Source organism: Erithacus rubecula, assembly GCF_903797595.1.
Source record: "Erithacus rubecula genome assembly, chromosome: 3".
In the NCBI taxonomy this organism is placed as follows: Eukaryota; Metazoa; Chordata; class Aves; order Passeriformes; family Muscicapidae; genus Erithacus; species Erithacus rubecula.
Window position 1 is genome coordinate 22,557,524 of NC_136689.1, and position 26,334 is coordinate 22,583,857.

Here is a 26,334-nt window from a genome sequence, read left to right on the forward strand (position 1 = left end):
GGGCGCGGTATTTTCCGCCGCACGCCTCTGATTGGCTCCTGCTCTGCGGACCGCGGCTCCTCCCCCCCGCCGCACGCAGGGAGCCAATGGTGGCTGCGCGTCGCGGGGCGCGGTGAGCGATGGGAAGATGGCGGCCGGCAGCAGCAGCGGTGCCCCGGGCGCTCCGTGCCGGCACCATGCACAGCTGGGAGCCTGCGAGTCGCGGGCCAAGTACCGCGAGGGGTGGCGGCCGCGCGCTGTGAAGGTGCTGGGGGACGGGGGCCATGTCGGGTGGAGCTGCTGTGGGTGAGGGAGCTGGGGAGGCGACGAGTCCCGCGGCTCCCGGGGAGGGAGAAAAGAAGGCCTGCTGCGCGGCAGGAGCTTCTCGTTACTGCAGCAGAACTGCGAGCTTTGGATATCTCTGTGTGCGCTCAGCTGTAGCGGGCGTGAGAAAGGAACCGCTAAAGTTGGAAAAGACCTTTAAGACCATGAAGTCCAATCCACGTCTGTTTCTAGCCTCTTGTCAGGGAGTTGTAGAGAGCTATGACGTCTTCCCGAACCACCTTTTTTCCAGGCTGAGGCCCCCCACTCGCTGAGCTGCTCCTCATCAGACCCGTCACCCAGACCCTTCAGCAGCTCCGCTGCCCTTCTCTGGACCTGCTCTGGCACCTCCGTGTCTTGGAGAGAGCCTGAACTGAGCCCAGGACTCCAGTATGGTCACTCCCTGCACACACACATAAGGCACGTCTCTTTCACTATCACCACCCTCCTGTAAAATTTCAAACCGTCCATACTTCATGAAGTTTCAAAGCTATTAAGTTCTTTTATTCTTCCAATAAAAGTGTTCACGATGGGACAGGGAACAGAGTCTTGTGCATCCACAGAGCTCTGGCCATCACAGGCATCCAGCCATTGCTGGAGGATGCATGCAGGAGAAACAGTACAGATGTCCCAAGTGTGGAAAAAACTTATTTTAATCTCTTCTTCCTGGACAAGAAAGAGGTAGAAGGACAAACCTGCCACCACACCCCCCCCCCCATCCCAAACCAAAAAAATTGCATAGTGAAAGCATCAGGTTCCTTCATTCCCTTGTTCCCAAAATAATGTGGGTGAGTGTATGATGTTGCCACAAGAAATGTTTGTGTTTCGGGTTATTTTTTTTTAATGAACTCAGAATAAATTTCATTTGATCTCAGGGATGAGCTGCCTAGCTGCCTGTTGTACATAGTGAGCCATCAAAAAGCTTTGCTTACACCCTGTTATGTGACAGTCACTACACAAAGCAGGAGAATGGCTGGTTTGGTTTTTAACCAGCTGGGAGAAGACGTTGTTTGTCTCAACATCCAGATTTTATCTGTATGTCTTAAAAACATACACTTGGATCACTGTGGCAAGGAGACAGCTCTGCACACATAGGATTTACCCCAGGGAATTGGTTAATTGTTTTTAAACTCCCTGTGTGGAACAAAACAGTTTTTCTCACCTGTATGACTTCTCTGCCTATGAAGAAGTCTGGTTTTTCAGTGTTTTTTTCTGTATTTTGACATCACCTTCTATGAACTGGTTACTGGTACATCTTGCATGGAAGCTGGCCAGAGACTTAAGAGATTTTAGTCAGCAACTGGCAGTAGTACTCTGACCTTGTGCAGAAAAGTCAAGTCTCATTTGTGATTTACTATGCATGAGAGGCTTGAGTTCAGCTCTTGCTCAGTGATGAAGAGATCCCAAATAACCATGCACTTAATGCCCTGCAAAACAGAGTACTAAGGGCTTTTCAGCATTCTGAGGGGATTTGGAGAATTAAGAGAAAACATGGAGAAAATGCCTGCATTTTGCAATAAAGCAAGAATGGGGATGTTTTTGAATAATCTTTGTTTTTGTTTTTTTCAGGTTTACACTATCAACTTGGAATCTCGCTATTTACTGATACAAGGAGTTCCTGCATTAGGTGTTATGAAGGAATTAGTTGAACAGTTTGCATTATATGGTGCCATTGAAGAATATCATGCTCTAGATGAATATCCAGCAGAGCAATTTACTGAAGTGTATCTTATAAAATTCAAAAAACTCCAATGTGCAAGGTATTGGGCAATATCTACCTTTTTTGTCTTAATCTTTTATATCTTCTGTACTTGCAATGTGTTAAGTTTCTGGAGAGCTGGAGTAAAATTCTCAGTCTTGTCAATACACTTTAATTCCCTTCAGGGTGGCCAAGAAAAAAATGGATGAACGAAGTTTCTTTGGTAGTTTGCTGCATGTGTGCTATGCTCCAGAATTTGAAACAGTCCAAGAAACTAGAGAGAAGCTGCAGGATAGAAGAAAGTATATAGCAAAAGCAACGAATCAAAGAGGTTTGTGACAGAATTTCCTGTAAAATTTTAATGTTCTTCAGGGCTGGGTGGGGTTTTGGCTAAAGTGCCCATTAAAGAAAACCTCTTTAACCTGCCTCTTTTAAAGGTGCTGTAGTGTGTTGATGCTGGCCAGATGCCAAAGCTGCTCACTCACTGCCCTCCACAAACTGGACAGAGGAGAGAAAATTTAACAAACAGTTCATAGATTAAGTAAGGACCAGGAGAGATCACTCATCGAATACCATTGAGGGCAAAACAAGCCCAACTTAGAGACATAAAGTGAATTTATTACTAACAAAATAAGATCAGGATTTAGCTCCAAACTGCTGCAGTGTGAGTCCATCCCATGGGAACAGTCCTTCCCAAACTACTGCAGTGGGTCCATCCCATGGACAACTTCTTGTTTTCTTTCAAATTGTTACCAGAAATTTAAAGAACTGGCAGGAAATTTGGGATCACACTTTCACTCTTGTTCCAGCCTCCTCAGGCCTGCCAAAGGAACAGTTTTGGAAGGAAGATGAACCAGATATACCAGAACTTTAAAAAAAATTCTCAAGCCCACATCTTTGCACTGAGGGAATGTTAAGAATGAACTGTGTTTACAAAGGCTCCTTTATTGCAGATTTCCCAGGCAGCACTGAAGGCAGGACAAGCTGAGGAATAAGCAAATGGATGAGCACAAACTTCTCCTTTCTTGTTCTCACATACATGGTTATCATTATTCATTGTGTGATGATTTCTAAAGGGAGTAAACCCACTGTTTTTTAACATCAAAACATCTGGGTTTTTCCTGTGTTACAAACCAGCAAAGGCAGTAGATTGGAAAACTGATTTGAAAGTTGAATTTGTTGTATTTGAAGCTTAAAAAATCACAGAAAGGTAGCTGGGAATCAAGTAGCACTATATAGGTATTGTTTCTGCTTCTATATCAAAAGTTTTGTTCTTGGGTGTTAGAACTAATAATGACGTGAAATAGTGAAAATGCTTCTTTTGTTTTTGTTTTAAAGATTGCTTTATATTAAAGAAAATAGAAGGCCCTAAGAAGGCAGCCTCAAAGAACTCTGAGCAAGACTGTCCATGGAGTACATCAGGATCACATGTAGCCAGTAACTGGGATCCATCCTGCTTTACAAGTTCTCCTGGGGTATCCCACAACATAGCATATCCATCTAGGAATCAAGATGAGAGCCTGCTAACATCTCCACACTATGATAACAATTGTGCTGAAGTTCCTGAGTATTTTGGTCAAAACACATCTTTAACTCCAAGTGTACATCCAGGAGGACATACTCCACCAGCTTCCTTAATGCAGCAAAGAATGGTTCCAGCTTACAATGGAATTGACAGGTTTATGCCTCGTACAACTCATCTGCAAGAACGTAAGAGGAAGAGAGAAGAAGGTAACAAGTTTTCCTTCATTGGAACCAGTGAGGACAATACTGAAGTTGTTATTGGTCCACAACTACCAGAAATACCTAAAGTGGATATGGATGATGAGTCTTTGAATACTTCAGCTACATTAATTCGAAATAAACTGAAAGAGGTATGGGTTCTTAAAGTTCTGATAGTTCAAACATAGGTGCTTGCTATCCATAAAATTAATGACTCTCTATAGCTTTATTCAGCATTTACTCATTATCAGTTTATCTTCCACTTAAAGCTAGTGTGCTCTTACTATTTAACTTTTCCCCAATTTAAAATATTGTAGGCAATTGCAGTCCAGACCTCTTACACTGCACTTGAGAAAGTGTAAATGTCAGTGCATGATCTTGCATGATACTTAGTAAACCACTCTTTTTTTCCCCACATGTGAAGGCATGATTACTTTGCAGGTAGTCCTGCTGACTCCAGTGTGCTACTTGTGTCTGGTTTCCGAAAGGAAAGTAATGGAAGTCAGAGCTCAATATAATTTTGCTCCAGCATTTCTTATGCCATTAAAAGCTGTACAGAATCCCTAATTCTATGTTGAGAAGCATGTATTAAGCTATACATCCTTTTATGGAGGATATTAATCAATTAGCAGGTCATACATTCCTGACCGAACATTTCATTTACATTAAGATATGAAAAAGCTCCCTTGACTAACTAGATTGATTTGAAAGTGCGTATCTTATAAAGAAGCACCCTTTATATTAAATTCATTTCTAAAATACATGTCAAAATGCACATTGCTGCTTTCCCTTCGTTTCCTGAAATACCTGAGTTTATAAAGCACGTTAAACTTTGCTTGAAAACACCTCTGTTGGGAAGAAAGGAGATGACATACGTAATACTATATCACTGATTATCTGAAATCAGTTTGTGTAGTTAAATACAAAAAAAGGTAGTGCTAAGTCTTCTAAGTTTCACCCCTCTTGTGTTTAATGCTGCCTTTTGTTGTATTGCACTGTTGTTCGTTACTTTGGTGTTACTTCTTTCCTCTAGTCAGCAGGAAAATTCAATGCAAGTGTGATGGTAGTAATAAATCTCTCCCAATACTCAAATCTTGGAGATGTAGCCTTACTCTAAAATGAGCATAAAGAAAGTAATGGTTACAGGTTACTAAATATTTTTCCCCTCCAATTTAGGTAGCAGATTCTGTTTCAACGTCTGTGGAAAAGCCAGAGAGCAGCTCAGCCAAACCACTTGTAAAGCAGAGAAGAAGAATATAGATACTGCTGGCAGCATCTTTCAATAGTCCTTTTGTAAAGAATATAGTTTAAAATACATATTTTTATTATAAAAAATAAAACTTTTTTTATACTGTTTCCTAGTAATTCCCTGTTAAAAATGGTATCAGTTTACCAATATACTCTATTATTGTTGCACTGTTGTCCTGTGTACCTCATATTGTAACATACTTTATAACTCACAGAAGAACTCTATTTAAGTAGAGTTACAGAAGTAAAATCATTTATTTAATAGGTTTAACAATAAAGGAATACTGAAGCTTAGGAGCAACTTAAAACTATTACTGTTTTTACTATATCATGAAGAATAGTGAAGACGAAGACCCCTTTTAACAGTATGTAGCAATGGAGTTACAAGTTGGAGTTACTATTTAGGAATGTCCCGGAAAATTTTCTGTTCAAATGAGATACTGCTCTGTAAAAAAAAAAAAAAAAAAAAGGAGGAAAAAAGTTAATTTTCAGTTAATGAAAGGACTTCTATTTAGTCAGAAAAGGTACTGAACTGAAATGTGTATGCAGTGAAGACTGTCTCTTGCTTTTTAGCTTAGAAAAGGTAAATCCATAGCATTAATGGTGTCATCACTGGAAGACCAGCCAGAACATTCAAAGTTATAGTTGAAGAGGAAATTAAAATTTTAACTGCTCAGCAGCAGGAGTGTGTTACCAAGGAATGATCTGGCATGGAGGGCAAGAAGGCCCAGCTGCTGAATGAGATAAACTGGATGGAAACAGGAATGCTAGAGACTGGGACGACAATGTAAAGGACTGAAATTTCCCTTAGTGATGGGAGTAATACCTGCAGCATTGTGTTACAACAACCCTGGACTGGGAGTGCTCAGGGGAGTGTTTTGGGTAGCAGAACTGGCACTGACAGGATGAACCCAACACTGGTCTAAGATGCCCCATGCTGCCATTCACAGGACTGGTGCAAGTGTCTCTGTAGGGAATGGGCTTGTGCAGTCTTTTTTAACTCAAAGTTAATGTACCTTTATGTCTGGCAAACATGGTCCAAAGGCTTCTAAGAGAAGGTTTTCATCTCTGACTGCTTTTTCAAAGTCCGTAAAAGAAAGCTTGCCATCGTGATCATGGTCCTGCAAAAGGAAGGCAACACTTCAGCAAAGGATTACTAATTGTAGTTTTGTTTAACAGGTGTTTAAATAACATCAATTCTATTTTTAGTTTGATTTACAAATTGGGGGTCATCAGTTTCTGCTCAGAAATGGTTTGTGTGATTTGTCTCTACCTAAGGCAAAAAGGGCAGGATTGAAAAATGGAAAAGATGGGTTTAAATAAAAAGAGCTGGATTGTAAGACCTGGTTTTAAATTTTTGACCACCACCATGGAAGGGGAGAGTATATATCTTGATATGATTAAAATATTGACAGACAGTCCCCGGCTGATCTGATATTCTAGATCAAGCACTGTAAAACAAGCTGCACATTAATAACCTTGAGTTTAGCATTACATAAATTGGGTAAAGACATTCCATGATTAGTTGATAAAACACAAATATACTTAAGAATGAAGCTATTGCAGATGCCTGTACTGATGGAATAAATGCAGCTTACACTTTTGAGTTTTCCACTTCTGACTGGGCTTTGGCTGTGACTGGGTATGGACAGATGTGTATGCACATATACACATGCAAGTTTATACATAAAGTTTGTAGTACACTCACATACTAAATTAATAGTCTCATATGAGAATACTGAACTGGGACTCATGAGATCTGGATTATATTTTTGTTCTTCCTCAGGAGACTTGGAAGAATTCCACTGTAAATAAGATACTTTATTTTGTTACCTCATAGAAAGGTTTTAAGTATCAGTTAGTGAATGTTTCAAAGACCCTCAAGTATCACAATAAACAAGTACTTGCCATTTTCTTCAGTGCTATCTCTACCAAGTCCTTAACTCCCTCATCAGGCTCTTCATCTGCTGGTTGTATGAGAAGGCTGTTTTTCAGCATTTGAAACATTTCCTCTTTCGAAATGTATCCATCACCATTCAGGTCATAAACAGTAAAACAGACTTTTGAAATACAAACAAATTTCAAGTTGATTACAAACTATAACTGCATACCATTTAAGCTGTTAACTATAGATAGAAAATGTGAACTGTATATTGTACATTGTCAGTTGAGCCAAATTTATCATATATGTGCTGGAACACTCCTGGCAAACACTTGTGACAGACAACACTGATCATTATACTAGTATCTTCTAGAGTGCTTACAGCAGGAATGCATATTTTACTGTTTGTGGTTGTCCTGACACACTGAATTACATCCTAGGCACACATCCTAATACTGTGACACCCCTGACCACTTTCCAAATGAACTTATATAATGCAATAGGGATGGCTAATGCTGCAACCTAGGGACTATGGAAACCACATGCTGTCATTCTCCTTTATCTACTGTGGGTTTGTTTTTTCTTTTCACCCCACATGCCCTATTTTTTCCCCTGCTGCTTAAAATTCTAGAGTTCTTGCTATTTTTCCTCTTTCATCTTTCTCTATCATTATTGTGGGGGTTCTCATTACTACCTTACAGTTTTTCCATCTATGCTTTCAAGCTGAAGAACTGCTGGAGCTAATGCAGCTGCTGGGTGCCAGTAAATTAATGCTGGCACTGGTCTTGCTTGGCTTGAGACTGTTAATTAGCCAAAACCACGCTAGAGATTCATCTGCTTCTAGTTTTGTGTGTGAATACAAAAACATGTATTTTGTCAAAAGTGTAAACTGTAGAATAAACTACAGTTTAAATGCAAGATTTTGTAAGCAACTAAAGAAGGTGGTGGCTGTGGTAACAGCAATTTACATAGGAAAAAAACTGTCTCACAGAAACTGTTTCAGAACTCAGTTTCATTGCATTAAACTATACAGAACACTTTTCAATTAGCAAATACTTCATAAGAGTAACTACTAAATTATAACAAAAGCAATATGTTATTTGTTATGGAGTCAATCATTACTACTAAATATTAGCATACAGATGGATCTTACGTTTCATCTTCTCTTCCAGTGTTCCCCGAAGTAACACTGCTAAGCCTTCCACCCATTCCACCACAGTGATGCAGCCATCGTTGTCTCCATCAAAAATGCTGAACACTAGGAGGTGCATTAGACACATTTTAAGTTTACATGATAGGGAAACACAAAAAAGGGATGTTTTCTTAAATTCAATAAAATTATAAATTATCTTTCTTCTTAACATGTTTGTCTGCTTTCACCAAGGTAAGATTACCATTCTTGACTCTTAAGATGTAACAATAAAAGGGATTCTGCCCCTCAGTTTGCTGATCTTCCACTCGAGAATTCTACCTGGTAAGATTTTGTTTGATCTGACTTAAACAACTATAAGAAGTATGCTTCAATGCAGATGTAAAGCAAAGAAACCAATACCCTTAAGGAATAATTCTGCATACAGATTAGGATTTAAATTAAGATTTAATTTAAGGAAAATCTTGGACAAAGTAAACCTCGAAACAATATATATTAAATATACAAAGAAAAGTAATCTCCTGTCTATCACGTAACATAATTTTTTTCTTTTCCCTTCCCTAAGCAACTTTTAATCTCACAGCTTCACTATTCATACAGCCTGTAATATAATAATTCAAGTCCAAAATGGAATTTAAAGCATCCACTATTATCTATAATTTGTGTTTTATAATATTAATTAGTAAATTGGCTGAAGGAACACCACTCCATGCAGAGCCAAGCATTTTTGACTTAGAAGACAATGAGTTTGCTTTTGTGAACTGAAATCAGCCTCTTTGCATTTAAGCATTAAAATAATTTCTAAGAATGTGTAAGGTAATGTGACGTATCTTCCAAGACACATTTGACTTGCTGCATAAAATTGAAACAAGTTTTTATTTTACGGCATTTAAGTAGCTCTCCTGCTAGAGACTTGGAGAAAGTTGAACCAAAGGGTGGCTCTTGGCAGCCCAAGGCTGAATGAACGGCAAACCAATGCATACTCCTCTAGACACCTCTACATCAGAGACCATTCCTTCAGCTTTTAAGTGACTGCAAACATGTCCCTTGTTACCAATCTTTGAAATCACTGTATTTTCAAGGAGTTACTTGGCTCATTACTCTCACCTCCTTGTACTATCTGCCCAGGCCCTTCAGTGCTGTTCACAGAGCCTCTGTTCCCAAAGTTACCCGCTGTAACAGAATGCCTTTCCGGGACTGCCCGGCCTGAGCTACTGCTGCTGCCCAGCGGCGACCGCAGCACCCGGTGGAACCACCGGAGAAAAGAGGAAAGTGACGCTGCCCTCTTCTGTCCCTCTACACCTACAGGGCAGCACAGCTGCCTCTGGCTGGCCTGCCTCGAACTAGAGAGCGAGCTCTGCTGAACTAAGGGAAACCTGTACCGCATGAATCAAGAAAAGGTGCCATTTTTCAACAGTTCCCGAGCTCTACCGCTCCTTTGCTGTCCTGGGCAGGACGAGACGGCGCTGCTCGGAACGGACACTCTCGGGCCGGCAGCGCCATCCCAAGCCCTGCCCGGCGTTCGGAGCCGTGTGCCCGCCTCACCTCGGTCCAGCACCACTTCATCCATCATGCCCAAGGCGCTGTGCAGGGTGTCTCGGAACACGGTGCGGTCGAAGCCGGCCCCAGCATACTCGCGGCAGGCCTTGGCCACCAGCGTGTCGAAGAGCTTGACCAGACACTCCACTTCGCTTTTGTTAACTGCCCGGCCCAAACACAAGCAAACACAGGTTGTAAATTAAGCTGGGAAACTACGAGGCAGGCACAGGGCCGTGACACCGGCACCGCACCTCCCGCGCTGTTCCCAAGGGAGAGCCGGGAAAGTGCCTTCCCTGGGAAGCGAACAAGGCCACAGAGGATGAGCACAAGAACGGGGAGCGGCCAGGCGGCCCCTGCAGCCCGGGGGAGACTCACAGTGCTTGGCGGATCGGGTCAGCGAGTCCACCAGCAGCTTCATCCCCTTCCTGCTCATGGCGGCCGGGAGCCGCTCCGCCGCCGCTGCCCTGGCAACGCGGGGCGGCGGCCGCGCTGCGCCGCACGGGCGGCCGGACACAGCACGCACAAAGGGAAAACAGCACGGCCTGACACGCCTTCAAAAAAACTGCACTCGCAAAACATAAAATAACTGCACTTCAAATTTCTAAAAATGTTTATGAGAAAGAAAAAAGCTAGAAGTTTAATACAACATAAAATAGCGCTTGTTCATCTGCTGTCAGAAAGCAAAAATACGTTAAACCACTCTTATTCCCACATTGCTCGTTTTCTGCTTTGTCCCTCCACTGCAACTTGGAACGTGGGTGTAGGTGCCACCCAAAACCCCGGTCACTGTCCCACGACCTCGCCGTGGGCACACCGGGAAAGCTGAAGGGCTGGGACCAGCCTCCACTTTTCCTTCAGGAAAAGGGCATGCATGAGCAGACTCGACGTATTTGTTAAGGTATTTCAAACTGCAGCAGTTCCCTTTCAGTACCAAGGAGCTTGGTTAGGAACGGACAAAGCCCATAAGCCCCTTAAGCGGCTACACCCTTCCCAAGCAACACAGCAGCACTCCGAGCCTGCGGCTGAGCACAACAGTCACAATTAAAACCACATACCGGCTCAGGTATTTGGAAGACTGGGTCTCATTTCCATTTTTATTTCTTTCTGTGGCAGGTGGTTGTGTAAAAGTCAGATAAGGTATCACACAGGACAGAGCATTTATACTATGGTTCATTACAGGTTCTTTTACCAAAACTGCAACACCGCAACTTAAAAAGAAAACAACCCCAACAAAACTAAACACAAACCCCAAATCAAACCCCTCTGTTCACTGCATATCACCTTTACTTTAACCTCACTGACAAGAGTGTCTAGAATTGGTAACATCAAGTCCAAGAGTATAAAATAGTTGATGAAAATATTACTATTGTTTAGATGCACATTGCTGCAACTCAGTTGTTGTATTTTCCCAAGAACTTGAAGACAACTTCTCTGTACAATGACAATATGAAATTATCTTTCTCTAAAATCCCACAGATTTTAGTTATGGTTTGCAGACTAATAACCAATGTCTTAAAAGTCCTGAAATTATCTGGAACACAACATTTGAAACATCTGTATGTAATAGAGGTAAGTTCTAAGTTAGCACCTGTGCAATGGAAAAAAGGGGTAGATCAAAAATACAATCTGTATTTGACTACCTGGGATGAATGGGCATTTGTTAAAGGCTAACAGAAGACCCAGCAATCAGTATTTCAATGGAAGATGAAGTGAGAATTTAATGTAAACTCAAATTTAATGTAAAATCAAATGGTTGCTCGTGTTTTCTTGTGGGCACATTTAATTTAAAAAAAGCTTTTTTTCAGTTACCTAAAGCAACTAAACTAAAGTAAAACAGCTTTATGACTAAGGTCAACATTCTGTAGCCCTCAAGTACAAAAATATAAATACAAACTGTTTAAACAGTATCATTTATGAGATTCTGGCAGCAGTTTTTTTATCTAACAAGACACATCACATAGATCTGCCACTGAACTTGCTTAGAGTAAAATCAGCTTCAATATGAAGCTGTTAAGGTATCAAAACCCTGCTTTTTACATGCTAAATAACTTCAGCAAGTGTGCACTTAAACACAGCAATGAACTTGACTATAACTAAATACATACATGAAAATCTGCATGTGAATTGTAATTCATAGAACTGGTAACAACAAATGATTACCTGCATTTTGTTAATTTAAAAATGGTACAAATCATGCAAAACAATTCTAAAGATAATGCAAAGAAAGCTACCAGTGTTTGCTAGAAGTTGTCAATTAAACCAAAATTACATTAAATGAAATACGCATATTTACTAGCAAAGGTCTATCGCTATTTCAAAAAAGCAGAGGTAAAATTTTCAGGTTTTGACTGTCAGTTATACTGCAAAATGTCATTGCTCTTGCTTAATGCAGAAGCACATGCTTGGAAGCTCAAAACTGCTCATTCAGAAAAGTCTGCTGACAATAGCTCTAGCTTCCCAGGAATGCAGAGATGCAAGGATTAAAAGTAGCAGAGATTTGCAAGAATCAAAGGCAAAGGCACCCGATTCAGGTAGCCAAAATGTAGCATTCCCTTTCTCATAAGCATGGAGACAGTAATGGGGCAGATAATACACATTTCTACAAAGGCAGCCTTTTAAATGTTATCATTAATTTTCCATTAGCAGACACCAGCTTGTAGTAGTTTATGCATAATATTAACCTGCAGGATGAACTTGGGATTTAATTTTTCCTGATTTACAAATAAAGACTATTACTAATGCTTTAAAATACTATTTTTACTATCTAAGAAGTTTAACCCTTATTTTTCAATATTTCACACCTCAGCTGGCCTACCATCTGATATTGTCTCAAACATCTAACACTGCTTACTGGAATTTTATAAAAGTTGTACCTCATGTATTAAGCAGCAGGCAATAACAATGGTCTTTCCCAGCACAGCTGCATCTGGCTGGCTACTGAAAGATTAGGAGTATTTCTAAAACACAGGAAAAGTCATGCAGTTTGGTAAAGTTTGCTGTCATTTCACAGTTTAAGTTTCCTTTAGTCATTGCACTTCTGTTGATAGTCTCAGGTTGTTTTAAATTATTATTCTGAATCTGAATTTGAACCAGCAGTCTTCTTTTTCTTCTTTTTGCCGTGTTTCTTGTGCTTCTTTCTCTTTTTTGTTTTATCCTAAAAAAGGAAATAAGAAAGTTATTGATCAATACAATTGCCATCTATTACATTCTGCTAATGCAAAATGAGAACACAAAAGCCTATTGAGAAAATTCAAAAAGAAATATTTTACCCAGAAATTTGCACTATTATGAGAAGTCTTCAATTTAAATTTATCTCCACTATGGTATGGCTATTTCACACCTCTCGTCACTGTCATTATTACATTTCCTAATATTTTAAATTAGTTTCAGAGCATTACAGATTACTGAGAAAGTACTAAGTAACTGCTTTGACCAGTAGTGACATATTTGGGAATAACTAGGATGTTTACAGATTTTAATGTAAGTGCTTAAATTCACTGTGTAAAATTAAATAGCTCAACTGCACTTGCCTCAACTATCACTTGTACTTTGTTTAAAATAAAGCAATTATGATTTCAACTGTAAATATAAATACACTCAAATTAACCCTGCTGGATTCAGTCCTGAAAGTACAATGCTCATCACTGTTAACACAGAAGCTAAGAGACATAATCTTGTCTTTTTGCAAGCAGAATTCAACTGAAATTCTCAAATAGGTGTGGCATTATGTAAATGAAACAATCAGAATTAAAGCTTCGTTTTATACATACTCCTTACACATTAAAATCTTTTATGAAAAAGACCATAAACAGTCACTAGAAACATTATGGCAAATGGTTCATATGAGTCTGAAAAAACAAGCAAGTTCCACAGAAAAATGTGTACTGAGTATCACTGATACCCCTATGCTGTATTTTCAGGTGACTAATGTAGACCTTCCCTTTGCCCTACCTCATGTGGACAACTGAGATGCCTAATAAGGAACACTGCTACTGACAGGGGAGACAAAGACATATCAAGTGGGCATTTAGGATCTCAAAACCACTATACTCCTAACTGAGGAATCTCAGGTACATGTGGTACATGGGTCCATATAAATCACTGCTGAACCTTCCTCTCACTTTTATCAACAGATACAAATAAAAAATATTGAGTAAAGAATCAGGTTGTTGGCAGCTTTTTATTTGGTTGGGGGAAGAGTTATAACAGCATAGATATTGCAGAAGTTGTGTCCTAAAGCCCTTTCCATGGTGGCAGAGAAGGCTTACCAAGGAATTACACACAATGCTAATGAAGGAACAGCCCTGATGTCTGCCTGTGTGGCAAACTACTCCCCTACTTGGTACCACACAGGTATTAGTAGTTCTAGGCTGTTGATATGGAATCAAATACATTCTACACTAGGTGTTACAGTTGTATAAATTTCAAATCATATATAGGTAAAAGAGTGACAAATTCTTCTTTAATACAACAATTGAAAAAGTGACTTCAGCAAGTAAATAGAGGAACTGTTAATTTAGATGTAGACTATTGCTATGAAACATTTGTATTAGTGAAAAATGTGGAACTGGAAATTGACCAAGTACACAGTATTTGTATCCTAAAACTACAGTATGAGTAAGGGATACTTGCTGTTTTCTCTTTTTCCTCATTGCTTTTCTTCTTTTTTGCTTGCACCTAAAGAAAATTAAACCAAATGTAGTATGCGTAAGAAGTTGATTCTTAAGAAAATTTATTCAAAATTACTTGTAGGTGATAGAAGCTAGACTAAACAATCCTTAAGTTTCTTTTAAAAGGAAAAATACAAACAAATTTGAGTGCACTGCACTCTTCAATTTACCTGTAGAGTGCAGAACAGTTTTAACAATGCATTAAATCTAAGCTAGCTAGTTCATTTGCTCATGAATCAGTAACCTACAAGCACTATAACATTTGAAACTGAAGATTGACACTGACCTCCTCTGTCTGATCTGATTCAGATACAGATTCTGACGAAAAAGGTCCATCACCACGATCTGCCTTCTTCCTTTTCCTGTGGTGATTTTTACCTTCCTACACAAAATAATATATTTGTGAGTAAAGTCGGACCTTTCACATTTTATAAAACTTCTGCTTAAAATTGAAGATTGAAATATCGCTTCTAAGTTGTGAAGTATTTTTAAATATTATTGACATTAAACTAATTCCCTCAATATCATCAAATTACCCTACCAAACTGTTAAAATCAACTTCTAGTGAAAATAATGGTTTTCTGCATACTCCTTTCCTTGTTACCAAGATACAGCAACTGTCTAAAAGTGAAGAGGAATAATAACAGTCTCTTATTTTAAAAAATAACACATGGAGGAGTAAGCATTTGAAAATAAAACATTTCACCATTTTTGAGTAACTAGTAACTGAAGATGTCTCAATATATACATACAAACACTGTAGCTTCAAACTCTTGCTTTGTTCATAAAAGAAAAAGCTCCCTCTGTATTTGAGCCGAACCAGGACAAGCTGTCCCTGCCAGCTGTACTTCCAACACATCACATTTCATTCCAGAGCATTTAAAAGATAGGTTTTTAAAAATTCTGATGCTGTGTGAGATTGTTCTGATGAGCTGTTTTTCTGCTTCTTGCACTTCCTTTGCTCTGGACAAGGCAATGTGTTCCTAAGACTGAAGGTACTTTCTCTCACTCAGTTTCTAAGACCAGAAACTTCCCAAAAGATCTCATGAAAAGTACACAGGATGCAGCCCATCTGACACATGGGGGATCTGCAGGTAGGGGAAGAAAGACCTCTAGTCCCCAAGTGTCTTTTCAGACGTGTGAAAGCAGTACTACAATAAGGGACCAGGACAGACACTTGGTCTTCAAAGAGAAGCCATTGAAAAGGATGAGATGGGAAATGGACACTATAAAATAGAAGCAGGAGGAAGGGGAGAAAAATCAGTCCATTTCCCAAATGCAATGGAGATTTTGTACATCAAAGTCAGTAATATTGACCAGAGCAGGAGAGGCCAACATGATAAAAGTAACTGGAAAGAAAGACTAAGGTGGACTCTGATAGCATTTTTTGTTTATCCACAGTGTACAAATAACTAAAATTGAAGTCAATTACACTGTTTACATTAAAGATAATGGACAAATGTACAAAATGGTGTGGTAGTAGGAAGAAAAGAGGATTTTCATGCTTAGGGAAATGATAGAATAAAGTCATTTTTCTTAAGCTAATAAGTTTTTCTCTTCAATTCTTCAAAGCTGTCATGAAGTATAGTATCTATAATTATGGCTACAATTAGATGAAGAGATTCTCTGCTTATGTTTCTTCATTTACAGCAACAAGTCAATAACCTACCAGGTATACCACTGAAAATATCACCACACACATTTTTAGCTCAATGTGACAGGTAAAGGTAAACTCCAAAACACTAAGGATGCAGCTGATCTACTATAGCAGATTAGATACAGTTTTAATTTACCTTTGTAACAAGAACAGATCCAGTGGTTTTGACTAGCAATAATTACTAAACAAGGAGCTGAATCCAACTAAACATCTAATTCTAATTGGATGCACTGAATACCTTCTGACTGTGTGGGTTTGGACAGAAAATTTCCACAGATGTAAAGTGAGGCATTTAATATTAAGAAAAGAAATAACCGTCATGTATGCAACATGCACTTCTGATATAAGGATTTCAAGAATAAAATACCTTTTCTTTTTCACAGTCTTCCTTTGACCTCTTCTTTTTTGTGCTATCCTAAATAGAAAGGAAAACAAATCACAACAAAATCATTTCATGAAAAAGAAGAAATCTCCAAAGCAGTCTGACCAATAGTCTTATGTCTGTTGGAGGTAATTCTTCAAGATTGTCCTTTCTACCTTGTATTGACAAGAATATTATGAAAGCTGTAATTTTGATGCAGATGCTAATCTCCTAATCCAGCAGCATGAGAAGGTCTGTATGGAATGAGATAACACAGCATCCTTATAGGACACTTAGAGAGCCTCTGGGAGGATACCAGCTATCACTGCTGTAACCACATAAAGCATGCAACAGTTGGGAAAAGTTTTTCTTTATCCATGCCCATCTCTGCTGATCAGACCAGGCTAAGCAGGTATTTTCCCAGTTTTCTGAAGTATCTCTGGATCTCTTTATGTAGCAGAAGTTTTTAATCTCCTATTAGCACAAATTCCTAGGTGTCTGCAAACAGGCATTCATTACTATCTATATCCTATCAAATTAGGTACTCCAGTGAAAGCCTATCATAAAGTCTACATGGAAAATCTTAAAATGTCACTTTATTAATCATATTTAAGCAAAAAATACAGTACCTATACATGTAGAACAGAAAAATGCTATCATAACAAAACAATCTGCTTCATGTATCTTCACTTTTTTGTTCATTCAGTAAGCCCATGTATCTACATTGCTATACTTCAGAAAAGGAAAAAGACCACTTCAATTTAATATGCATTTTGGAAAGGCTCAGTTGTCTAACAGGAAACTAATCAGATATTTAGAAAGGCAATGTTCTGGCCACTGTTATCCTCAATACCTGCATTTGCAGATATGGTGTTGAATTAAATTGAATTCAGACATAATAGACATAGTGTTAATGTATTATCAAAACTAAACATTTGAGCAGCACAAAAGCTGCATATGTCTGGATTAGAAAAATGACTACAAATTGTTGGAATAAAGCATGTTGATTTTCTAAAAGTCCAAATACTTCCACCAGGCATGTGGCCAGTGGTGGCAGATTTCACAGTGCATGTGGAAGATTCAAGTCCAGTTCAGGCCATGTGAGAATACACGGCTTTAAAAGTGGAAGATGAAAACCCATATTAATATGTTAAAGTCAGAAATCTTTATGGTTTTATAACACTGACCAAGAAAACTTGCCAAGAGCAACACATCTGCATATTTACCTTGCTGTCTGACTCTGATTCTGAAGTTGTGCTTGCTGAAGATTTCCGGGAGGAGCGATACTTCTTCTTTCTTCTTTTCTTTGCTGGCTTTTTATCCTATCCACAAATATTGTAGAAAAAGAAGGAAAAACATAAACTTGAATTTATTCTCACTAAAGATTTACATTAAAAGTAAAGAAAAGGAAATATCAAATTCCTACATGTTACAATGCTCTCCTGAGGAATAAAGTACACTACAATTGATTCTTTTAGTGGAGGACCTTCATAACTCTTCTGCATTGAAAAAATGCAAACTCATGAAAAATCCAGGTTCTCTAGATTCTGTTTATTATTTAGATGTGTGCTGTAGAAACTGATCATCTGTAACAAAGATTTTTACTAGAAAGCATTTTTATGATTAGGTAGGGGGATTCTATTAGAAAAGCAATTCTGTGATAAAATGGATCCAGTTTACAAGCCAGGATGCCAAAATCTGTAGTGTTCATACAGAAACTATTGACTCAATATTTATGTCTAAAATTCATGACTTTATTATATAAATGCATAAAAACGAAATGGTTTTATCCAAACCAACCTCTCAAAATACTCTAAGACATTATCAAAATCTGTGTTAAATAAACCTCATGAACAAAACATGGTAAGATTCCAGTAGGTTAGCTCTTACCTCATCTTCTGAATCAGATGAACTGCTGGAAGAATCAGAGCTTGATGAAGAAGAGGAAGATGAAGACAACTTGACCAAACACAACAAAAAGTGAAGCTTGTGAGATGCAGCATTTTGTCTGGCAAATACTCAAAAGCCCATCCAAACACTCCCTTTAAAATGTCTTCATTTTCAAAGCATAACCAATACAATTTTACTTCTGAGAAGCTGGTCTTACATAGACTTTTCTTAAATAAACTGCTAAACCACTTCTAATACTTTTCTTTTAATAATATCTATTTGATGCTCTTTTCCTGCCTTTAAATTTCCTTGGACCAAATGTATGCAAACCCTTTCTAAATAAAAGGTAATTTAACATCTAAAATCAAAATTACAGCCATATTTTCTCTTCCCAAGAGAACATAAATGACAAACAGGAACAACCCCAAAACAAAAAAGCTCCAAACACTGAAAATTTTGCTCACCCTATTAGATTTCTTCTTTTCCTTTTTCTTTTTCTTAAAAATAGAATAAAACAAATGTTACTTTAGCATGATTTCTTTTGGCATGCATTTAGGCTTATAAACTTTCATTCTGGCTTTTAAAATGCATTCACAAAATTCTGTGTTGATAGCATTGATGATAAATCCAGTTCCAAACACAGAATGTATACAACTGAAAACAACTTACCTCTTTTTTTTTGGAGGAACTCTCATTTCCACCCAGTAATTTCTCCCTGTGTTTTTCCAGTTCTTTCCTCCAATTCTGAAAACAAAACCAAACAGAAACAGTAACAGGAGGGTAAATTCTCAACAGTTTTTTTTAAGCTCTCCTCTACCTGACACTGTAATTTTAACAAAACCCACAGAAAATAAACAATATATAATGTTAACCAAAGCTGCAACACACCTTTTTTACAGAAGATTATTTTACAGAAGATTCAGCAAAATACAGTATTAGTTCACACTTAATGTTCAAGTTATTTGCCTGTAAGAGATTGCCATTTTCTTGAAGGTCATCATTTATGGTATTTTTGCTTTTGCACCAGTGTTCTTGCTAGAGCACTTTAGAAAACCAGGGTACCCTTCCAGAAAAACTATGATCTTGTCTTAGTTCTAAAAATCACCTGAAACAAAACTTCAAGAAAACTTCTCCTGGCCCTTCTTCAACATATGGTGTCTTTAGTGTGTATTCTGGGCCTTGTTGGTGTCAGCAATAATTATACCAAATTACTATACACATCTTCATAGAAATGCTCTGATTTTGTTAGGCCAAGCACACAAAACAGATGAATAAAAGTTTCCTCTCATTCCTCCTTTTCAATTCCCCACCTGATCTCTAGGTTTACCTAAAATATCCTCTTAAAGAGCTCTGAAATAAATATCCAACCTGCCCCCTTGAAACTCACAGGCTGCTAGGTTCAATCTGCACTGTCAGACACATCATGTGCTCCCTTCTTTATTATTCTGATCCTCACAATGAAGCTGCATTGGTACTGCATTGGTAAAACAAGGATGATTCACATGTTGTGCTGAGGGGACAGAAATATCAGGAATCAAGTAACCTGTGCAGTGCAGGATGATACACAGATCCCCACATCAGCACACTGTGAACCAGCTGCTGAGGGACATGGCAGATGAGCCAGGATGCAGTGCTGTGTGTAATGTGCTTCCACAGACCAAAGCAGCATCTGTGGGTTGTGTGCTTTGATACACCAGGTACCCAGAGCTACCTGAGGGGTTTCTCACAACAGCCTGTGCTTCATTAATGAATGTAAAGACTGCTAGTGTTATGTTTTAAACAGAAATGTCCAACAACTGTCAATAAATTGGGAAGACAGCACCTCATTCAGAGACTTGTGATTTTTTCAGGAGTTCAGAGATTCATTCTTAGGAGCTTTAGGAACTCATGGTGACTTCACAATTCCCTGCATCCCTTCCTATTCTGCTACCATACTGAAAGGTATATAAAATAAAATCAAGAAAGGAATATGATAGAATATTAAACCAAACTCACTAAGCTAAAACTCAGAGTGCAGAACAACTGATCCTCTCAGAGATCCTCTCAGCATCCCATGGCCCTCCACATCCTGGTACAACTTCTTAGGCAAAAAGGTACAGTAAGAGTACTATGGGTACTATGCCCTTCCAATAAGAGGGGAGGAGCATAATCTCCTTCAACTAGAAACCTACACACAATGATGAAGATTAGTGAAGCTTATCTCAAGATACCAGGATCCAAGAAGGAACAGAAACAGTTAAATTCACTGTATACTAATTTCTCCCTTGAATAAAACAGGAGTTACATGTGAAACTTTCTAATACTAGGATGATCTTCAGTAGATAGAGAACACAAACATCAGAACAGCTGCATTTATATCAGGAAACCAGCATGTGTTGTAATCAGCTTAGGATGAGAGAAAAACAAGTGCTTCATAGTCCTATCTGGCTGAAAGCCATTCTTTGTGCCTTCTCCCATAATAATATTACACGTATATTCCCTGCCAAAGACATCTGTTTCCAGTAATGCACTTTTTTCCCCTCTACTTGGATTCTGTGACTTTAAACAAGTGAATATTAGCACAACAGACATTGGTTTATCATACCTGAAAATGTACTGTTTAATTTATTGGTATAAGCACATGCACTTATATAAATATATTCATGTTTATGACAAGGTCAAGTTTTATTCACCAGCAATTTTAAAAAAGTTTTATATCGTGTTTTTCTCTGAACTGAAAGTAGCTCTTCACTGGTTAAGTTGTAAACTTAACTTCCAGCATAAATGAAACAAAATAGTTACTCATTAAAATTTGGAGTGAAGTGAAATATTACGGCTACTTGATATTGTAAACTATAACAGAAGTAGAATGTTAGATAAAAAGAATCATATATTAACAGCTAATAACATTACCAACCTCATTCATCTTTTCTTCAAACTCAGCCAAAGCCCTGGATCCTTTCTTTTTCTTTTCTAGTTGCTCTTTCACTTCTTCCCTGTATGAAAAAGATGCTAGATCACAATTTTTTACAATTAAAAATACTTTATTCAATGTCTAACTTTTCCATAGTCTTGTTGAAGTTTAGCCTTGGTTGAACTTCCAAGAGAAGGAGAGTGAAAGCATCTTAGATGTTACACATATGGTAACCTAGCCCTAATAACTTAAGTATGGTTGTTAAGTCCCTCCAAAAGATCTGAAGCTAACTTTGCAATCAGGTAAATTGTTCTCTAATGTCTCATGAGGGTAGGCAAAGGGAAGTAACTTGTTGATAAAATCTCAAAGTGATGGTTTTGTTGGGTAGGGTAAATTGGATTCTAAGAATATACCAGCAAAATTATTCTTTTAGAGATTAATTTGTTTACAAATTAAATATATGTACAAGGTTTAGGTATTACAAGATGAGAGAAAGATAACGTGACCTTTTCCTCTTCCAAGAAACTGTTGCTAAAAATACAGACAAATGAAAAATACACATTTCAAAATGATATTCTATTGTTTTTAAAAGAGGAGACTGAATACATATTTAGAAAATAATACCTTGGCCAGAGACAAGAAATCTTTCAAAATCTACTACTGGATATTCTGGGGAGGAGGTAGGTACCAGTGACATTTTAGTAGGAGGGAACAAATCTTTCACTTAAAAGGTGAAAAGGGTAGACAGGAACTGCCACTTACCATGTTGGTCTTGGCCTGTTCAAGTAGTCTTGTATTGTTGGTCCTGAATTTGGGGCAGGACCTCGTGCCCTGGCCATAGCTATGGGATTCATATAAGCCTTGAATATGAAACAACAAAAAGAAATACCAAATTCATCAGTTACACTATGATACCAAAATATGTTGTTTGTTCTTCACAGAAACTTTTTATCACTCCCTGAAAAATAATTCTGACTTGTTCCTAAGAATATGAAATATGTAGCTAAACTGAATTGATTCAGTCTGGAAGAAAGACTCAGCTAAGTGCTTTCAGTTTGAATTATACTGTGGCAGAAAAAACTGATCCACAAAGACCATGTTCCTTAAAACAATTCCCTTCCTTAAGCAATGATATTGCAAATAAAGAATGGTATCATGATTTCTGAAATATTCTTCCTTGGGATATAGACAATGTAATTAAATTTCAGCTCTCATTCTCTGGAACAACTGATCCTATACCTTTAATGTTCTGTTCAAAATTGCTGACAGGTGTTACTAAATTCTGCATGAAATTTCTTGCACCAAATCAAGCAAGCAGTGGTACTTTGCTATAATTATACATGTATCAAAATTCTGTGATTTTGGCTATTTTAAGGCTACTTTAAGGAGGAAAAAAACCACAAAACCCAAACAACATACAGTGTTATGAGATACTGTATCTTTCAAACCTATGCATCCTCTTTGTGTTATAAAAGATTAAATTAAAATTTAGAATTCATAATCCACCTCCCCAGTTAATGGAAAAACTCTTCCATGTTTTTTATGTCAACTATATTTTGTTCATGTGAAAAGGAGGTACATGTACCCCCTTATCTCATTCATGTTCATCACTGTCATCCCAACACTTCTGCAGAACATAACTGTTCTTACTGTTCAGTTTGGAGACAAGAAAAAACATCAAACAGCCAAAAACATTACTTGCTTTGGCTGCCCAATCTGAGACAATTTTTAAAGAGTACATTTTGTAGATCCAAAGCAAAGATTTGACCATCTGTGTAGCTCTCACATGTCCAACACTGCTTTTTATCAGGCATTCAGAAACAACCATGCACAGTAAGTGAGCATTTGTGAAAGCTATCAGAAGCAGCTGCTGCTTCCTCCCCTCCTGGTGCTCCCACTGCAGAAGCAGTGACCACAGCAATGCTGAGTTTCTGGACTGGACTGCAAGCAGGCTGGCCTCCAGCTCCTGGGGATACATTTGGTCCTGGAAGAGGCACTCCAGGCTCTGCCTGGGATGGGGCATCTGCTGGAAGGAAGCACTGCCCACACAATTTTGGCTCAGATTCACCAGCTGCACCACTCTGAAGCAATCCAAAGACCCTTCAAGTGGAGCATTTTTTGACTCAAGTTGACTTTGCAACTCTAAGGGGACATTTGCTGCTATTTCTTGGGGCTTTGTTTTGTTGCTTTAAGTCACACAAATAAACACAGAGGTGTGCAAATTGAAACAAGTAGCATAGATGGACATATGCACTCAAGTAGTTACAACACTTAGAAAGGCATTCACATGAACAAATCAAAAAATGAAAAACTTCTGTAACTGAGTTCAGCTTTGAGTGGAAAATGAGCTCCTTCAGGAGACTACAGCTGTCAAAGGCTGGTTTTCTACTTTAGGAAGAATTACTTCATCAATAAACATTTCTGAAAAGTATTTACACTACTTTGCTAAACTGCATGTCACTAGCCAGAAGGAGCATGGAAATGCACCCTCAGTAAAGAAAGTGATTGTCTGCACATTGATTTTCTTTTGTCAGCAGTGTGCTCAAGCAGGTATTAACCAATGTATTTGATGCACAGCTTCCTTGCTCATGAGAAGTGTAAGGCACCTTCTGGCAGGCAGGGTTCTCTGGGCAAGCAGCACTTTGACTACCTTGCAAGTAGATGTGTGAAAAGTATGCTTATTTTCCAATTCCAAAAAGTCAAAAATGATGGTGTATTTAACAAGGCATATGGCAGAGAATAACAGTAAAATCTCTATGATCACACATGAGGAGCAAAGGGTCCTGTATTATAATTTGTCTGTTGTATGTATTATGTCATGATGGCATAATAAACCTTATATAGGAACATAAATATTTGCTGGCATTGATAGGTACACGCCAGCTGTCCCATTAAATTAAGAGTAAATATGTACACACTGAAAACCTTACAGGACATTTCAACTATAGATCCAGTCTTGCAGTCTGATACATTGTCAACTCTTTCTTAGTAGACTCCATTTTTTTTGATAGACCAACAAAGCAATCAAAGGGACTTTGCCATCTATCTATACAATATCTGAGTCCTTCCTGCCTATTACTATACTATTCCACTGAGGTTCACAAAGATGTGAGTTGATCTGAATACAAACTCATAGCAAATATAAGAAAGAAAAAGGGAAAAAAGTAAAAGTATTATGATTCGTGTTTAGTCATAAAATTCAGCAGCAAGCTCGCAATGTTTCAGTAATTACGAATAGAAGGTGAAAGGCTAACAGGTACAAAAACATTTAAAGAAAAACAGGAGGAAGGATGAATGTGTTTCAGTTATGTATCAACTCAGGCTATGCAGTCAGGTTTGTAGATTTTTTGCCTGCTGAGCGCTGGCTCCCGAGGCAGCAGAGTGCTGCCTAAAGCTCAATTTCAGATCTCTCAGGTACAGCTAAACGCCAAGTTTAAGGAAATCCGGCTTAGCTAGGATCAGAGCTACTTCAGCGACTGCTGCAACTCCCATTGGGAACATTTTATTTTTGTACGGACCAGGCCAGCATCTTAATCACGTTCCCTCGAGAGATCACAAAGCGGGGTCAGTCAGACGCTGCCGGATTTGACACTCGGCGGTTCTGCCGGGGAGCCTGGAGCACGTGTCGCGGGAGGCACAGCCACCCACACGGGGCTCGGGAGCTCCCGGGGCGCCGCGGGCCGGGCGGGGCGCGGCCGGGGTTCGGCCCGCCTTTGTCGCCCGCCGACGGGGCCCCGAGCGCGGCCGGACCCCGGTCCCGGCCCTCGGCGGCCTCCGGCCCGCCCCGCCCGCACCGGGCCGCTCCCGGCCCCTGCTCCCGCCCCTCCCGGCGGTCGGAGCGCGGCGGCGCCGGACGGGCCCGCCCGGGCCGAGGCAGCGCCCGGCTCCCCGCGGTCTCGGCGCCGGGCCCACTCAGAGGTGCCGCGGCTGCGGCGGAGCCCAGCCGGGCTGCCCGCATTACTCACCACACGGTTATCCCGCTTCCCCATGGCGCCGCCGTGACCCCGCGCCGCCCCCCGCCGCCGCCTCGGCCCAGCCCAGGGCCCTTCCCCGCGCCGGGAAGCCGCGGCCCCTCTCGGCCCCGAGCGGCCGCGGAGCTCCGGGAGCGGCGATGGCGGCGGCCGCACAGCGCCGCCTGGCGGGGCCGCCGCGCCGGGCCGGCCCTCGCTGCCAGCGCCCGCCCCGCTCCGCCCAGAGCTGCCCGGGGAGCGCGGCTGAGCCCGGGCACCGGGCCGGAGGGAGCCGGGGCGGGGGGCTCCTGCTGCAGGGCGGACACAGAATCACACAATGGGAACGGCTGGAAGGGGCCACATCGTCTGGTCCAACCTCGCTCATTAAGCAGGGTCGTCTTAGAGCACATGACAGAGGATTTTGTCTAGATGCGTCTTGAGTATCTCCAGTGAAGGAGACTCACACCCTCTCTGGGCAATGTGTTCCAGTGCTCGGTCACCTGCACATAAAGAAGTTCTTCCTCATATTCAGGAGAAATTTCCTGTGCATCAGTTTCTGCCCATTGCTTGGCACCGAGAGGAGCCTGGATTCATCCTCTCGGCACCCCGTTTCAGATATTTATACACATTAATGAGGTCCCCTCTCAGTCTCTTCCTGAAACTCAACAGATCCAGTTCCCTCAGCCTTTTCTCCCAGGGGAGATGCTTTTGTCCCTACACGATCTTTGTACCCTCTGGAGGGGGAGCAGGGCTGGCTCTGAGGGGAGCCTGGAATGTAATCGTGCTCTGTATCCCGGGCTCTCCTCTGGAATCCGCCTCCCAGGAGGCGGCGGGATTTCGTGGGCAGAGCTTTGTCTCCTCTTGATCCATCTAGTGGTCAATTAGAGAGGGAACCGCAGTGTTCGCTTTTCCTTTTGCCTTCGGTAGATGCACAGAACAAGGTATTATGAAACAGCAGCCTGTCCTGACATAGAATTGGGCCAAACTTCGGCGGGAGAGAGGAGATAAGAGAGGAAAAAATAAAAGTGTGTACTCATCCCTCGTTAGCCATCTGCACTGCAAAATAAAGCATTGTAATTTCGGCAGGGTTAATATTACATTAGGTTAATGGAAGTGCTAAGACAAGTTCGGGAGTTATTGGGATCTATTAATTCAGAGTTTCAAAAGTCCTTTTCTCAAAGCATTACCATTAAAAATTACTGTATGTTAGTCACAGCTTTGTAAAAATGGAGCAAAGTAATCACATGTTAATATGTTAATCATACCAAGCACAAATGAGTTTTGTTCCTGAAATAGCTTTGCTGTCTTCATACTTGGGAAGAGCTGGAAAAATTGGTGAGCCCACAGGAATTTGTAATACTAAATGTAAAACC

The 26,334-nt window shown here is 39.9% G+C and overlaps 3 protein-coding genes across 5 annotated transcripts; 1 reads left to right on the top strand and 2 right to left on the bottom strand.

Moving 5' to 3' along the window:
- Positions 1–97: 97 nt before the first annotated feature.
- RBM48 (RNA binding motif protein 48) lies at positions 98–5,070 on the top strand. The gene is made up of 5 exons (XM_079301036.1): positions 98–244; positions 1,870–2,060; positions 2,185–2,330; positions 3,338–3,873; positions 4,898–5,070. Exons 1-5 carry the CDS (start codon positions 128–130, stop codon positions 4,979–4,981), a joined length of 1,074 nt encoding a protein of 357 aa, XP_079157162.1. The 5' UTR covers positions 98–127; the 3' UTR covers positions 4,982–5,070.
- A 130-nt stretch (positions 5,071–5,200) lies between these two features.
- CLXN (calaxin) lies at positions 5,201–10,023 on the bottom strand. The gene is made up of 6 exons (XM_079301043.1): positions 9,916–10,023; positions 9,547–9,702; positions 8,005–8,109; positions 6,878–7,029; positions 5,986–6,090; positions 5,201–5,414 (listed from the first exon to the last, which is right to left on the bottom strand). The coding sequence occupies exons 1-6, from the start codon at positions 9,971–9,973 to the stop codon at positions 5,367–5,369; spliced, it is 624 nt and encodes a 207-aa protein (XP_079157169.1). The 5' UTR covers positions 9,974–10,023; the 3' UTR covers positions 5,201–5,366.
- A 578-nt stretch (positions 10,024–10,601) lies between these two features.
- On the bottom strand, positions 10,602–25,158 carry FAM133B (family with sequence similarity 133 member B). 3 transcript variants are annotated; one of them, XM_079301040.1, is made up of 11 exons: positions 24,977–25,156; positions 21,774–21,871; positions 21,015–21,093; positions 18,788–18,862; positions 18,583–18,615; positions 18,119–18,187; positions 17,455–17,550; positions 16,235–16,282; positions 14,497–14,592; positions 14,173–14,217; positions 10,602–12,694 (listed from the first exon to the last, which is right to left on the bottom strand). In XM_079301040.1, the coding sequence occupies exons 1-11, from the start codon at positions 24,998–25,000 to the stop codon at positions 12,608–12,610; spliced, it is 750 nt and encodes a 249-aa protein (XP_079157166.1). In that variant the 5' UTR covers positions 25,001–25,156; the 3' UTR covers positions 10,602–12,607. The 3 variants fall into 3 exon arrangements, with proteins under 3 accessions (XP_079157166.1, XP_079157168.1, XP_079157167.1); XM_079301042.1 differs by lacking the exon at positions 14,497–14,592 and having other exon boundaries at positions 24,977–25,158; XM_079301041.1 differs by lacking the exon at positions 18,583–18,615 and having other exon boundaries at positions 24,977–25,157.
- Positions 25,159–26,334: the final 1,176 nt, after the last annotated feature.